Source organism: Desmodus rotundus, chromosome 3, assembly GCF_022682495.2.
Source record: "Desmodus rotundus isolate HL8 chromosome 3, HLdesRot8A.1, whole genome shotgun sequence".
In the NCBI taxonomy this organism is placed as follows: Eukaryota; Metazoa; Chordata; class Mammalia; order Chiroptera; family Phyllostomidae; genus Desmodus; species Desmodus rotundus.
The window spans coordinates 43,258,222-43,274,278 of NC_071389.1; the positions used below are offsets into that span (position 1 = coordinate 43,258,222).

Consider the following 16,057-nt stretch of genomic DNA (forward strand, 5'->3'; position numbering starts at 1 on the left):
TGCTCAAGTACAACTAGTATCAGTCATAGAAAATTCCAAGTTATTTTAATTTCTAACTTTGTTTCTCACTTAGAAAGTGGAGAAAAGCATTGAAGCCTTCTTGATACTCAGTGAGGTTACCTGTTTCAATACAAACTGCATACTATTCACTAGCATGGCTGAGAGAAATAAATGCCTGGCTCTTGATATGTTCCAGTGAATTCTCCCACAAAAATACCAGAAAATGTGACAGGACTTTAAAAGAAATAGTTTTAAGAGGCCAGACTTACTACGTGTGGTGTCCTGGTTAGTGTGAGTACTTTGTGATCTTGAATTACAGAAAGAACTGACTTATCCTGGAGGATGATTCAGGTAGAGATGATAAAAGGTTTATACTAGTTGAACCTATCAGGAGACATAATATCTGAAACCATGTAATATGAGTTATACTAATTCACTATTAAATAATTCAAGCAGATTTTATTTTTATGAACATATCCAAAATAACAGAAAAATAAGCATACCTGTGGCAGGTGATAGGTAATACCGCCTTGTATAACTGAGGGATCTTTCTGTTTATCAGAGGCTGCAGGGCCTCTTTAAGGCGATGATAATTTCTTTCCAGTTCCCTTTGATATTCTTTTTGATCTGGTCCAATTAAGCTCTTATTTTTTCTTAAGGCATCCTCACACCTAGAAAAAATAGTGTGTTGTCAAAACATTTCTTCTGGCATAGTTTGAGGGCTCGGTGATAAATATATCTATATATTTCCACCGTGATGAAGACATTCAGTTTCTCGGTTGGATGTTAAATATCCTGCCTTGTATCAGGTTTAAAAAAGGAAACAGATGATCAGCTGAGTTCCTTAAAAATTAACATTCACTTCCAGTTTTCATTTAATTGAAAATTATATATTTTTATTCAATGAAAATTATATATTTGTAAATGTTAAATCTGAAGCCATTTTGTTTCTCACATATCACCACTACACGAAAAGCTCCTTACGGGATATAACCACACTCATTCACGCGGCACTGATGGCACCTGGCACAGTGGCTTGCCTGTGTTCAAATGAGTGTTTCTTAAATGAATAGCTCTTGATAACAATTTATTCAGAGATTGCTGGACTCTGATGGATAAATGAAAGGATATTAAAAGACAATGTATGTACATCACTACTTGCAGAATGTAGCTAATGTGAAGCTCAGAGGAAAATGTATAGCCCTAAATGCTTATATTAGAAAAAAGGTAAAAGTGAAGAGCTAAGCAACCTAAAAAGACCAAAATAAACTTGAAGTATAAGGCAGGGAATGATTTTAAAAGTATCATGGCTTTATATCAACAAATACAAAAGCTGGTTCTTTGGGGAAAAAACCCAAGTGCTGGCAAGATTAAAAGAGGAAGGCTAATTACCTCCTACTAGAAATTAAAAATGAGACATAAAGTCAAATACAGCAGAAGTTTACAAAGATACAGAGAACATGTACAATTTAACACAAATCTGAAATGATACTTTTGTAGATTAGTATAATTTACAAAACAGACTTAAGAAAACACACGAGTAATCCTAAAACTATCAAATACATCAAATCAGCAAAATCACAAATCTATCCACAGAGAAAAACCAACATGTAAATTGTACCAAATCTGTAAGGACAGATAATCCCAATGTAACAATTATTTTACAGTATGCATATATATAAAAATCCAGAGTATAGGGGAAAACGAAGTATTCCCGAGAAGAGTTTGCAACTCCTTTTTCAAGACTTGAATACCAAAACCTAATGGAGACTACAAGAAAAAATTGAAATTCAATCTCACCCATAAAAACAGCTGTAAACTCTCGAGTAAAATAATAGGAAACTGTTTTACCAAGTATCTCTCTCTCTCTCTCACATACACACATACGCACACACCATTTGATAAAAATTTTAAATTTGTTATGATAACAACTCTTAACTACAAATAGGTGGGAACATCTTTAATTTAATTAAAACATCTACAGAAAAAAAACCCCCTGAAGTAAACATTACACTCAATGGTAAAGCATTTCCTCTTAGATCAGGAACAAGAAAATGATGCCTCTGTCACTATTACGGCTTAACGTGGCGCCAAAGTCCCTAAACATCACTGTCAAAAAGATCCTACAGATTGATTTTATTAGAATTAACCAGTGAGCTTGGCCACACTGTCACGTAAAATACATAAAATTCAAATGCATTTCTGTATGTCAGTAAACCAAACAAACTTAAAAAAAAATACCAGTAACCAAAAACATGAAAGTATTAAATACCAAGGAATAAATCAAAAGCTATACAAGGCCTCTGCAGAAAATTAAAATAATATTATGAAAACATTTAAAGATTTAAGTAACTGGAGAAATACGCAGACCATTGTTCACTCACTGTCAACCACTTTCCCCTAGTTTCTCTTTTCAATTGTCCCTTAAGACCCTTGCGCTGTGGTTTTGGACATTCTCAATGTGAAGATCTTTATGTAGGAAGCCTTGAATACCTTTTAGTAAAATCTTTGAAGCAGAGTCGCAGTTTATTATGATGCCTGAAGAGTTTTGGGTCACTGGGTATTTCAGATAGGAAAACCTGGGCAACTTCCAAAGGCCCCTGCAAAATAAGAGAAGAGGTGTGTTTCGTTTTCGCTGAAATCCTAGAGATAGAAGTTATCTGAATGAGTTTTCTTAGCACTGAGATGGCTGCATTTAAGCTTAATGCACATATGTCTATGTCATCATTAAAACTCTTCTGAGTCTGGCAATATGTTTTCACAACAGTTTTTCCTAATGTCAAATCTATCTTCTTGCCTACTGCATTTAAATTAATTAGTTCATTTTTCAAAGAAGAGGAGTAGTAGCTCAAGGAATGACTATTGTATTCATTAATGCATTTTGCTTTGTATTTTTTACATTCCTTAATTTATCCTCGATATAAAAGTTGTTGGGCTATTGGTAGTCAATTGTTAATCCAGATTATTAGACTTGATTTCCTGACACATTTCCCCAGTATTCCAAATGTGTTTGTTCCCCACACTGTGGATTAAAGAAGGTAATCTTTTGCAAGTTCTATTATTCGGAGGTAAAGTCTCCAAGTCATGTATGTTTTAGGAGGTAAAGGTCTTAAAATTTTCGCTTCAGTTTTTGGCTTTGTTTTTCTAACTTAAAAAATAGGATAAGACATATGCGAAATCTTACTTGAAGCCTGTCTGGATTTTCTCTTACCTTAGAATATTCCCCAATCACCAATAAAAAGATAATGGGGATGCCTTCTAATCTACATATGACAAATCAACAGTATTATATTTTGTGTACATACAGTATTAAAAATTTCCAAATGACTCCACATTATTTATTTACTCCTCACAGTTCACCGTGGAGACCTAGAGAAAATAACATCAGGGCGTATCTAGGAGAGCAGGCGTTCACACGCATGGACATAGCTCTGAAAATGAACACTCCATCTGAGAGTCCACTCTTTCAGCGCGAGCTTTGAAAGGAAAGGCTATTTAGAGTGAATCAATTCCTTCTTAATGGAATGTTTAAGAACAGGTAGGTGGAAAAACACAGGCAATACAGAAGGCAGGCGTGAAACCTTTACAATTTAGATTACACTAAATATTTTTGTTTTTCAGTTTACCTTCATTACTTTCAGAGTCTTTTGCAACCAGTTCAAACACCCTCTTTTTCATTTGTTTTGGTTCTTATTTGTGATCTTTGTAAAATGTAAAAATATGATCATTCCAAATTCGATTTATAACTGAAATCAAACAGTACCAGCAGAGAGCACTAACTTGATTCACAGTCGTGCCTACAGATCCCTGGAGTACCATCTGAAGCATTTTGGGGTCTGCGGGATCCTGATGTGTGGCGAATGCCAACTCCTGTGTCTTTTTCTGCATGTCTTCGATAGCAACTTCGATTGGTGTTAAGATGATCTGGATAAAATGACATCTATTAGGTCACTGTACTGGAAACTATTTAATGAGCTTTAAATTTAATCAGCTAAAATAAGACAAAAATTGAAGGCCAATTGTAACCTGTCATCTAACAATAAATTCCAAACTTTGGATGCTTTAATGAAAAACAAAGTAAAAGCTGAGGGTGAATTAGGGACTTAGAAAAGAAGTTTAAAGTTAATGACTCAAAAATGAGTAAAGTTCTAGTATGTAAGCACGTGAAGGGTGGTACATAATGGCATGTCCACATTGTTCTCACCAATTCTGTTTCCCCATTTGTGAACTTACCTCCTCTTTGTGAGTAACATTGACCCTTGTCTTAATATAAGGAAAAGCATGAGAAGTAGTCAGAATGGTCTTTCGTTTGAATTGTTCATGAAGTTCCCCATGGGCACGACCATCTAAAGTAAAGGGTGTACAATACATGAAACGGCGAAGATTATAATTTTTGTCAAAATATGTAATTCTGTCCTTCATCTCATACGTGTCAAAGTATGGCTCCACGTAGGTGATCTGAATGTATGCCTGGGAAAGGAAAAAGTCCTTCATTTTCTCACAGTTAAATCACAGGGCCTCAGAGCTGTGCCTGTGCCATCACAGTCCAGTCACCCGTACCTTGTTAGGGTCTAATTTGCACTTGTCTACAGGATTAGAATCCTTGATTACTTCAACCACGTCCTCTCCAAATCTTTCTCCATAAAATCCCTACAATAAAGAAAAAGAAATCTTTTACATGAAGTTAACAGTATTAGAGACTAGAGAAGGCCTCTGAGAAAGACTCCTGAGCAAAATTAGTGTTTGTACACCAGGTTAACAACTACAAAGTAAATTATATTTAGCTTGCAAATTAGCCCAATTGCAGTCCGTATTTATTTGATATTATCCCCATGTACTCTCTTTAAATAAACAGTAGGAAAAAACAACAATTTTCTTCAACAAAAATATGAGATTCCACAGGAGGGTCCTTAAGAAAAACAAAAAGGGAACAGAAAGCAGAGACAAAAGAAACTCAACCTCTCTGATATACAGGATCTTTTACTGAGATTAATGTGGCCTGATTTCTTGCTGACATGGATCAATGAACTAACATTCATGAATGATTTAATGCAATGTTCCAGAATTTTCAAATAAAAACACTAATCTGTTAAAGTTTTATATAGGTTTAGATTTTGAAAAGGCAATCCTAGGTCAAGAATGTATGGACTTTTCCACATGACACCGAGTAGCAGCATGGGCAATGAATGGAGCTATTCAGAAAGAAAAATTAAATCTGAATCTTAAAAGGAGAAACCTTACTCTTCCCCTGGAAGCTAATTTCTATGATTAAGTTTGAGAAATAATGTCTCAATTACTATTTCCCAAGACTTACCTAGTCTCTTTGAAAAACAGAAAGTCACAGTTTAAGTCAATCTATGGAAGCAGAGCCCAGGAAGGTCACCGATAAGAATAAAATATTCAAGAAATTATTGATAACATCAGCTGAGAATAAAAACAAGCCTAGAGCAGTGCTTTTCAAACTCTTACGTGAATAAAATCACCTAGGGATCTTGTTAAAATGCAGATTTTGACTTAAAAGGTCTGGGATAGGGCCTGAGATTCTGCATTTCAAACAGCCTCCCAGGTGATGCTGATCCTTCTGGTTCCTGAACCACGCTCCCAGTGACAAGAGTGGAGAAAGGTTAGAAAGGACAACGATAGCAGAAAAGACTGCTTAGCCTGGTAAGTATGAAAATTAATCATTTATGGTGGAATTGAGAAACTTTATTTGTAAAAGTTAAGGGAGCCTAAGAAGTGTTTTCAAGGTGTGATTTCAGGCTTTTAACTTTTAAAGATGTCTCACTGGAAACCACTTAAGCCAAAGAGATAAAGCTCTTGGGGCAGAAGTTTTTTGGGGTTCTAGTTTCATCATTAGTTGCTACTTAATTCTTTATGCCTCTTTCTACAAAATGTGGACAACACTATATACATTTCTCCATAAAGCATAGTAATTCTGAAGGGTATAGGGGTTTCTAAAATATGTGTGAAAATAGTCTTAAAAAATGAAGATTATTTTTATCGTTGCCATAAAAGATTTGAAATATTTAAAAGAGTATATTGTACTTATCAAAATTCCTTATAATCTAAAGGAGTAGTTTATTTGCCGGAATCCGGACTATTAAAAGATTAGATCTGGATATGAAAGTCTATTCATCATTGCAAATTAAAGGTGACATTTTATGAACCACCACGGCATTCACCTCCAGCCTGTGAGATATCTCTGCAAGTTTGGTTATGGCGGGCTCCTTGTAAACAAATTCCTGTTCGTCCAAATCCCCGAACTTGGTTCCATAAAAACCAACACGAAAATAGGTGCCAAACATCCGCTTACCATCCTAGGTTTAGGAAAATAAAGAAACTTTAATATGAAGTCTTCTTGTTTTCCATATTATGTTTAAACTACTGTAGTATAACATTCCTGAAACATTGCAAACAAGTTTAATTCAAAATTACAATATTTTATTATTTCTCAAATGAAGGTAAAAACAAAGCAAACAATCTTTCTTCTTTTCATTATTTCTAACAAATAACATTATGTAATTGGGCTCTCACCAAGTGAATAAATCACTTAGGGTATATGCTTTTGAAGGTTTGTACCAAATGACTACTTCATGTTGGTTTATGTTTTAAGTCTATACATTTGAAACAAATTCACTTTTTTTCCTTGTTGCAAGAAAAGATGCTTGGTATAATATAAACTGTATCTTAACAGTCCTGAAATTAGAGCGTGCTACATAAAAACACTAACATTTTTAGCTAATAGCCTTATACAATCTCTTTACATATATTAAATCAGACCATAAAAGGCAGGAGCCAAGTATAGCACCTGGCACAGAGTAAGACAGTCAGTAAATGTCCAGACCATCCAGAAGCACTAAAGCAAAAGTTTACATCAGTATCCCTGTGCCAATAAAAGTGTTTTTGTTTGGACAAGTAACCAAAAAGGGTTTACAAAGGGAGAAACGTAAGACTGCAAGATAAAAGGGGAAAAAAAATTGAGAAGAGCTGGTTATTCTAAACTCCCCAAACCACCCACTGCACACATTAACCACACATTCGTTTCAAGTAGGAAGTACACTAAATCACTTTTACACATTTGGAAACAAATTCCCTCAATAAAGATCAAATAGTTGGAAGCATTCTATGCAATTCTTTCAATGTAGATACAAAGATATTCCAGAAGGATTTTGTAGTGGCTCCTACATACACAGACACATAAGTATTTAAGCCTCATCTGTCACTTCTCCTTCCTATATTGAGTTCTTATTGAAAAGGCAAAATGGCATGTTAAATAAGTCACAAGTGTCACAGATAATCAAGCAAAATGGGGAACTCTGATCCTTAATTTACCGGTTTTTTAATACCAAAAAATATACATAGTGACTAAAAATATCCCACATTTTGTCTAGAAGAATTAGGTTTTTTTTTTTTTTTTTTAAGTCTTTGGAGTTAAACTTGAGGTTTATAATTTAAAGTTTTTTCACAAGTGATTTTATTTTAAAATTTAACAGACATAAAAATTAACTGATCTCTAGAGCAAAAGAAATCTTTCTAGACAGATCGAATGTATTCAACCAAAATTGTGATGAAAAACATCAACACACCAATGGAACAGTAAAATAATAGCAAATTTTGAAATAATCAAGGAACAAAGAAATCACTACATGGAAAATAAGAGATAATTGAGAAAACTAATGATTTGTGATTTTTAAAAAATATCATAAATATTTCTACAAATATTAAAAAATCTGTACTCCTCCCAGAGGTTTCCAATTTAAAACACTATTTCAAATCTTCAATATTGTAGCCTTTTAAATATTTGAAGACAGCTATTCCAATTTATTTCCTATTGTAGCCTTTTAAATATCTGAAGACAGCTATTCCAATTTATTTCCTTTAACTAAACTTCCCAGTTCTCCATCATCTTCATATGATAGTAACTGCTATCCTGTTTGCATTTTTTTGTTTTTCAGTGCCCCCTTTTAAAGTGCGGTATCTCAGAAAGAAAGATGCATTACTGCTAGGATCTGATCTGATCAGTGAGGCTCACTGCCTCCTTGGACCTGGATTTGAGTTTTATTAATGCACCTTAAACTGAGCACCCATTTACTTTCTGCATTAACACTCAGTTCGAGGAAAGACACTGAGTGCTTATGATATGTTAGCCACAATTCATCAGTAACAGGAATATAAAAATAAGATTTGGCTCCTCAAGAGAGTAAAAAAAATGCATTCAAATAATTACAAAATAAAGGGTTATGTGCTGTAATCCAAAAGTTGTGCTGAGAAACACCAATCCGACTGGAGCCAGGTCACAGAGGAGGAGGTGACACACAGACAGGGCTCTACCACTCACAGGCTGAAGAGTGTGCCTGGGAGGAAAGGGAAGGGCATTGCAGCAGAGAAAGGAGGAACAGAAAGAAACATACGAAGTCATGAAACAGAACGTATGAAAGGCAAACCCACCACTCACCTATTTCAGTGCCTACTATATGTCAGCAAACTGTTCTAGGCATTTGTGAGGAATCAATGAACAAAAGAGACAAAGAGAGTGGTCAAGATTGGTCTCATCATGAAGGAGGTGAGAGCTACTCATGTGGATCTCCGGGGAGCGTGGATCCCCGGCAGAGGACAGAACTGGTGCAAAGACCAGAAGGCCAAGGCCTACCTAATGTGTGGCCTGTGTGAAGCAGGAAGCAGATCGTGGAGGTAACTATATGGAGTTACTAGAATTGACAATGGAAAAAAATAGAAAAAGAAAATGAGTGTGTGTCCTAAAGTGGGGGAGGAAGCAGCAAAGGAAGAAACATTAGGAGTCTGAGTAAATTTATTTTCAATTTAGGTCTCTAGTGTCAAACCACTGACCCTATCAAGTTCATGAGAGCATAACACATAGCTTCATCTTCAGGAAAAACATCACTTCACCTTAATTTCCTTTTCAGAGTTTTGGACTACAGGATGACATCAGTTTTTCCTCTGAATTTTAAAGAAATCCACTTTCCTATAACTAGCCTATGTTTTTCTAACCTTATCTTCCTTTACTGTTACAAACTCTTTTAAACTTTCCATCATTCCCACACTTCAACTTATTCTTCATTAGCAGTTCTACTTACTGAAACTATGTCCCAGACAAGGAAATCCACCTATTCATCTATCCATGTCTCTAGTGGTTGAAATCTCTCATGACAAATATATCTTAAAGCCGTTCCAGTTTCTTAAATCTGTATTTCACAAGAAACATTCTGTTGAGCTGGTTATATTTTTCCACAATAACATTACTTCTATAACTTCTTTTATCCTCACCCACTTGTTTTCCACTATGCCTCCTTCAAGTTAACTGAGTTCCACATAGGCACACCAGTATTTCACACAGTGGTCATTCCCTTCCCTTCCACTAGATACATTCATCTTAAAGAACACATTCACTTTTACCAGTTTATTCAGCCACAGATCTCAAATTGGGAACATCTTAGATTTTATTAACCAAATTATGTTAGGATTTCAAGTAATAGTAAAAATAATGATGATAATAATAAATGTAATGACAACAAAAGTAGTAATCTCCAACATTTTTAAGTACTTAGCAATGCTATACACTGGCTACCCACTTTATATGCATTATGTAATTTTTATCACAACACTGAGCTAGGTACCATTATTTCCCACTTTATTTTAGGATAAGGAAAAGTAATTTCTCCGAGTTCACACTTGGGAGACCATACTGTGGTGGAGCTGGGAGTTAAATCCCAATATATTTGACGCCTTAGTCCAAGTTCTCATTAAGGCTATATGATCCACATACTCTGTACTGGTATACAAACATGAGGACATACACATACACACCACCTTACACTTCTCCCACATTTTCCTTGAGGATCTGTGAGGGTTTCCTTGAGTAATTACTTGGTATTTCTCTCCCATGTTTGTCTTTCTCTATCATACAGCACTGTCCTCTACTGTAAATACAAACTGTCTACTTCTGAATACAAATTGATCACTGTTTGGTAAAGAGATAAATTTATCTTTTAAAAATGAGATATACAAAATGTGAAGTTATACAACTATCCATATAGCCCTAGCTGGTGTGGCTCAGTGGACTGAGCGCCAGCCTGGAAACCAAAGGGTCCCCAATTCAATTCCCAGTCAGGGCACATGCCTGGGCTGCAGGCCAGGTCCCCCCTTGGGGGCACACGAGAGGCAACCACATATTGATGTTTCTCTCCCTCTTTCTTCCTTCCTATCCCTCTTTAAAATAAAAAAATAAATAAATAAAATCTTTAAAATAGAAAAATTATTTTAAAAATAAAATAATTTCCATATAGAAGTTCAAAATTTTTAAAATAAAAATTATTTAAAATGCAATCATAAGAAGTGATTAAAGCACATTTTATTTTCTATTATTTTAAAAAACAGATGAAGGAGTGCTCACTTTGGCAGCACGTATACTAAAACTGGAGCGATACAGAGAAGAAGATTAGCATGGCTGCTGCACAAGGATGACACGCAAATCCCTCAAGTGTTCCATACTTTTGAACAGTAAAATGACCACACACTCACAACTAGCAACAACTGAACCTAAAAAACCAAAACCAAAACCAAAAGTGAACTAATCAAACAATTAGAACAGGAACAGAATCACAGAAATGGAGATCACATGGAGGGTTATCAGTGAGGAGAGGGAGGGGGAAGACTGGGGGTAAAGGTACAGGGAATAAGAAGCATAAATGGTAGGAACAAAATAGACAGGGGGAGGTTAAGAATAGTATGAGAAATGGAAAAGCCAAAGAACTTATATGTATGACCCATGGACATGAACTAAGGTGGGGGAATGCTAGTGGGAGGCGGGGTACAGGGCAGAGAGGAATAAAGGGGAGAAAAAAATGGGAAAACTGTAATAGCATAATCAATAAAATATATTAAAAAATAGACTAGGGAAAAGAAACAAATAAAAATTTACAGTAATCAGCCATCGAGGTACTGAAACAATCACAGCAGACTAGCAGCCACCAGGATTCATGACGGGTTCGTGATTTGCTATTTTGCCTGGTAAATACTTTACAAATGCTAAGTGTCAAGTTTTAGAGTTACCTTTTACATAGAGTATACACAAACTCACACACACATTCCCCAAAAGCTTTGCCAACCGAAACAATGCGTACCAAATCAAGGAGTACAATGAAACACACTGCTAATATATAAGCCCAGAAGGCTTTTCCTATAAATCACAGAGTCGTTTTACAATGAGTCAATTATTCTCACTGAATTTAAACCCAGTGAAGTTCTTTGAGACTCCTAGGAAATTAGCTAGGAAACATAGTTTTTATAGAAAAAATGAAATTACTGAAGTTTTCCAAGTCAAAAAGAAAAATATTCACAAGATAGAAACTTACCACAACAGACAATAGTAAAAGTAGGGAGTAGGGTCAGCAACCAGGGGCAAGAGAGAAGAGAAAACAGAAAGCATTTTAATTAGGGAAATTTCAAAACAAATAAGCAGCAAATGGTAGCAAACACATTTTTAAAATGCAAGCATCCATTTAAGTTTTACAAGGAAAAAAGCAAAAAACAAGCGTGCAACAATCTTAGAAGCTACAAAGCTAAAGGTCCAGTGAAAGGCAGTGACAAGGTATAAACAAGAAAATACAGTCTGTGTGACTTTTACCATGCAGTGAACATGATGGCAGGATGATATTAATGTCATAACCAGTGAAAGTTGTACCTTTCAGGGGTCGATTTAGCATCAAGCAGACTATTAATAAACTGCTCAGAGGTTTCCACATATCTTCTTTTATGCTTACTTTCCAACTAATTCCATTTCACGACAGGAAATCCATAAGGAACTTTATCACTCATAGATAACCAGGCAAGTCTCATATATGTCTTAATTAGACCCCGAAATGAGGGGTTCCACAGTAGGTATTAATAAGGTCAAACACACTTAATCTGGAGGATTATGGTAGATGTAAAAGTACAAAAGCAAAAGGTGGGAACCAATTCAGAAATGGAAGAAAATGCAGTAATAACATTTATTCCTAAGGTTTTCTATTTGGGTCCCAAAACAAGGATACGAAACAAAACAGAGAAAGCCTAAGCTGTTCAGTCAACATAAACTTGACTTCTAAGTGAGAGGCAAAGCAGACAACTTTACAAGTACACCTAGCTTTATACAAATCTGATTTATTAATACCTTGCTTTACCTCATCAAAATAAATTAAAACATATTTTATAGAATTCTTTCCTTTACAGAAAAAATTTAAAACAATGGCAATCAATTTCTTCCTGGAGTTTTTCAGGTAAGATTTGACTTATATAACTTTTCATGAGCCTAATCACTTACAACATTAAAGAAAGCACACATAGTTTTCATTAAACATTATTATCAAACACTGTCAGAATATGAGGTCAAATTAAATTTTAAGTTCTCTCAATCTCTTTATCCCTCCCCCCAACAAAATTCAAAGTACAAAAGTGAATTTCTTTCCTCAGCAGTGCTTAAAGTGAAGTGACTCTTTCATCAGTTCTAAGATGCACATTTTTTTTGCCCACATTTTAATATCTCTGCAGTTGGCATTCACCTTTCAACTGATAGGACGTTGTGGTTTAATACAGAGGTTCTGTTTTTTTTACTAAATGCATACAAAATAAAGGGATGTCTTACAGTTGATGGCATCTTAAAGCAGATGAAATACAGTATTTTTTATTTATACCTCTGAGCAATAACATATAAATCGACCTCTGTAAAATGAGGTGAAACAATACGGTTAAAAAAAGAAATCTGTGTGTAAATGTTGATGAAAGAAAATGCTTCAAAGGATAAAAACAAACTAACGTGATGACAAGTGGCTCATTTACCAAAGAATCTCATTAGTGTAACATGGATTTCCATGCACTACCTATACCTCTTAATAATAATTAAAAAAAAAACATACAGTATTTTCACAAAATTTCTTTGGTTAATGAATTCAGTTGATAGCAGATAGCAACAGAATGCCCACAGCTAGCACATGTGGGCAAAGCATTGGCATGAGAAATCTGATCAAGTCAATCTATTAGTGTCTTTAACTAGCTAAAACATTACCTACCTCCCAGCCAGTACTCTGTATAATAAAAAGTAAAAAAGGGCAGGTCATAAAAAAAAGACTGTTTAAAAAGAACAAAAAAAGGCCAAAGGAAGTTCAGTAGTGTAAAAACACCATATATGATAAATTCTTCTCCATACATAGAAAACATTAGGATATTTTTAAAGACCATATTCTCTCACTTTTAAGACCTCTGACAATTTTATAAATTGTTTTTCAATACCTAATAACTAAATTTCACCTTTTAAAAACTTTCAAAGCGAAAGTACACATTTTGGGGGAAAGAAAGCCAATTGCTTGTTCCATATTTGCAGCTAAATTAAATCTCTAAACTCAGCTGTACTTCAGTGAACTACTGAGGGTAAGCTGGAATAGAAATTGCAGTTTTGTTCAAATAACTCTGGTACAAATACATGAAAATTTCTTGGAATCTACTCTTTCTAGATGTTCCAGACCTGACCTGTATAATTTGCAGTGTATAGCTCTAGGAGCTTTGACAGTATGCATACAACTGATTATAAAAAAGACCCACCTGTTATGATTATGCATTCTAGTAAATCTTTTGGAATTTCAATATTTTAATAGATGACAATAAAATTCTGGCGTAACAGTATAGCAACCCTATTTTAAGACTGTTAAAGTTTTTAGATTGTATCAATTTATCTAGAACAGCCTAGTCCATGGCAAGAAAGAGGAGGTCAGGTTGATAGACAATAAAGTAGGACTAGTACTGAATACAAAAGCAGATATTCAATATTCCACTTCCTCTTAGATGATCCAGTAGCAGATAACAGCATGGTAGCACAGGGAAGCAGCAGTAACGTGGAGGAGGAGAAGGCTCAACAGGATATTTCAGACTATGTAAGTGGAGCCAAGGATTTAGTTTCAGGGACATTGACTGCTAATAGTTTAATTCGTTTTTAAACCAAGTTTATTTTTATTTTAATTTTTGTGGTAATATGAGGATTCCATAAACCTGTACTGAAATCATACTATTATAATTGAATAAATATAAGATAACCATTTTATTCATTATATTCATATTAGAAATATATCAAAGGATGATTGAATGGAAACATCTAGGAAAAACAGTTCAGTTGAAATCATAAAATATTAGGGGTTTATTAAACTTTCATGTCATTTAATAAAAAATAAATATAAAAATTTTTTTGGCAGCAAAGGAATAGAAATCAATTTAAAAATCAGATTCATAATTATAACTCACACTGTGAAACAGAAAATAACTCACAATTTAAAAAAAATTTGGCAACTACTAAGAATTCAAAAAAGTGGGGAAAAAAAGAAAAGCTATGTGGGAAGTTTATGATGATTTTTATCTACTTTATGTAAATTCATTTTTCTGTTAATGAACCTTGCTTTGGTCCTGAACCATCGTTCTGACACTGCTCATTTTGTAGCCTGATTAAAATGGTCATTCCATGAGATCTAGTTTGACACCACCATATTGCAACACTAATGCTTTCAGACAGTTTTCTCCATTTATACTGAAGCTAGCAATTGCAATCATTACCTGATGAACAATCTTGCTGAATGCTTCTTGAAGTTTACCATGAATTGTGGATAATTTCTTTGCATCCCGATTAGCTTCATGAATAGGAATAAGTACTTTGTACACCTCGTTAACTGCTTCATACATGCCAGCCTATAAGAAAAGATATTGCTTTCTTTTACATCACTAAGAAAGGAAATACTTACAATTTATGAGGTTCACAATCTTGCTGCTAAAGCAATACCCCTAAGGCTTTTCCAAAAGCACATAAAAACAAATAATATTAATTTTTAATTTTATTAAAGCTTAGTATTTTTTGCACAATGTATTGTCTCCGCTAGATGGATGGATATACATGTAAGTTTGAGTGTGTGTACATTTAACATACATACACACATATGTGTATTTATATATAGTTTTGATCTTTTTCTTAAATAAGTCCCTTTAACATTCCCTATAAAAATGGCTTGGTGATAATGAACTCCTTTAGCTTTACCTTGTCTGGGAAGCGCTTTATCTGTACTTCAATTCTAAATGATAGCTTTGCTGGATAGAGTAATCTAGGTTGTACATCCTTGCTTTTCATCACTGAATACTTCTTTCCAGTCCCTTGTAGCCTGCAAAATTTCTTTTGAGAAATCAACTGACAGTCTTATGGGGACTCCTTTGTAGGGTAACTAACTGCTGTTCTCTTGCTGCTTTTAAGATTCTCTCTTTATCTTTAACCTTTGGCATTTTAATTAGGATGTGTCTTAGAGTGGGCTTCTTTGTGTCCATCTTATTTGGGACTCTCTGTGCTTCCTGGACTTGTATGTCTATTTCCTTCACCAAATTAGGGAAGTTTTCTTTCATTATTTTTTCAAATAAGTTTTCCATTTCTTGCTCTTTCTCTTCTCCTTCCAGCACCCCTATGATTCGGATGTTGGTATGTCTGAAGTGTCCCAGAGGCTCCTTAGCCTATTGTTATATTTTTGGGTTCTTTTTTCTTCAAGCTGTTCTGATTGAACTGTTTTTCTTCCTTGTGTTCCAAATCATTGGTTTGATTCTCAGCTTCATGCACTCCACTCTTAATTCCCTGTAAATTTTTCTTTATTTCACTTAGAGTAACCTTCATTTTTGCCTGGGCCTTTTTTATGCTGTTGAAGTACCCAATGAGTTCCTTGAGCATCCTAATAACCAGAGTTTTAAACTCTGCATTTGACAGATTGCTTATCTCCATTTTGTTTCATTCTTCTTCTGGAGTTTTGTTCTGTTCTTTTATTTGGGCTATATTTCTTCGTCTCCTCATTTTGGCAGCCTCTCTGTGTTTGTTTCTATATATTAGGTAGAGCTGCTTTGATTCCGTGTCTTAGTAGTGTAGCCTATTGTAGAAAAGTGCACCCATAAGCTGGATGGGGTGGAGCCTTTGGAGCTGATGATGATCAGGGTGGGGCAACCAGGTTGATGGAGTCTCAGATATGGTGTCACTGCTCTGTGGCCCTGTGTG

The 16,057-nt window shown here is 34.8% G+C and overlaps 1 protein-coding gene and 1 non-coding gene across 10 annotated transcripts in view; one reads left to right on the plus strand and one right to left on the minus strand.

Moving 5' to 3' along the window:
• Positions 1–16,057, minus strand: part of DOCK7 (dedicator of cytokinesis 7) — a 209,406-nt gene that overhangs the window by 4,609 nt on the left and 188,740 nt on the right. For 4 of the 9 annotated variants that reach the window (XM_053921489.2, XM_053921496.1, XM_053921494.2 and 1 more), the window contains 8 exons: positions 14,593–14,724; positions 13,065–13,079; positions 6,183–6,308; positions 4,561–4,650; positions 4,234–4,470; positions 3,781–3,924; positions 2,494–2,600; positions 504–671 (listed from right to left, as the gene is read on the minus strand). In XM_053921489.2, the coding sequence (XP_053777464.1) occupies positions 504–671; positions 2,494–2,600; positions 3,781–3,924; positions 4,234–4,470; positions 4,561–4,650; positions 6,183–6,308; positions 13,065–13,079; positions 14,593–14,724 (1,019 nt within the window). Of the gene's footprint in view, positions 1–503; positions 672–2,493; positions 2,601–3,780; positions 3,925–4,233; positions 4,471–4,560; positions 4,651–6,182; positions 6,318–13,064; positions 13,080–14,592; positions 14,725–16,057 lie in introns of all 9 variants that reach the window. The other 5 variants (XM_053921490.2, XM_053921497.1, XM_053921495.2 and 2 more) reach the window with 2 other exon arrangements.
• Positions 10,404–10,513, plus strand: LOC112309462 (U6 spliceosomal RNA). The gene has a single exon (XR_002975257.1). It is a non-coding gene; the product is annotated as a U6 spliceosomal RNA (small nuclear RNA).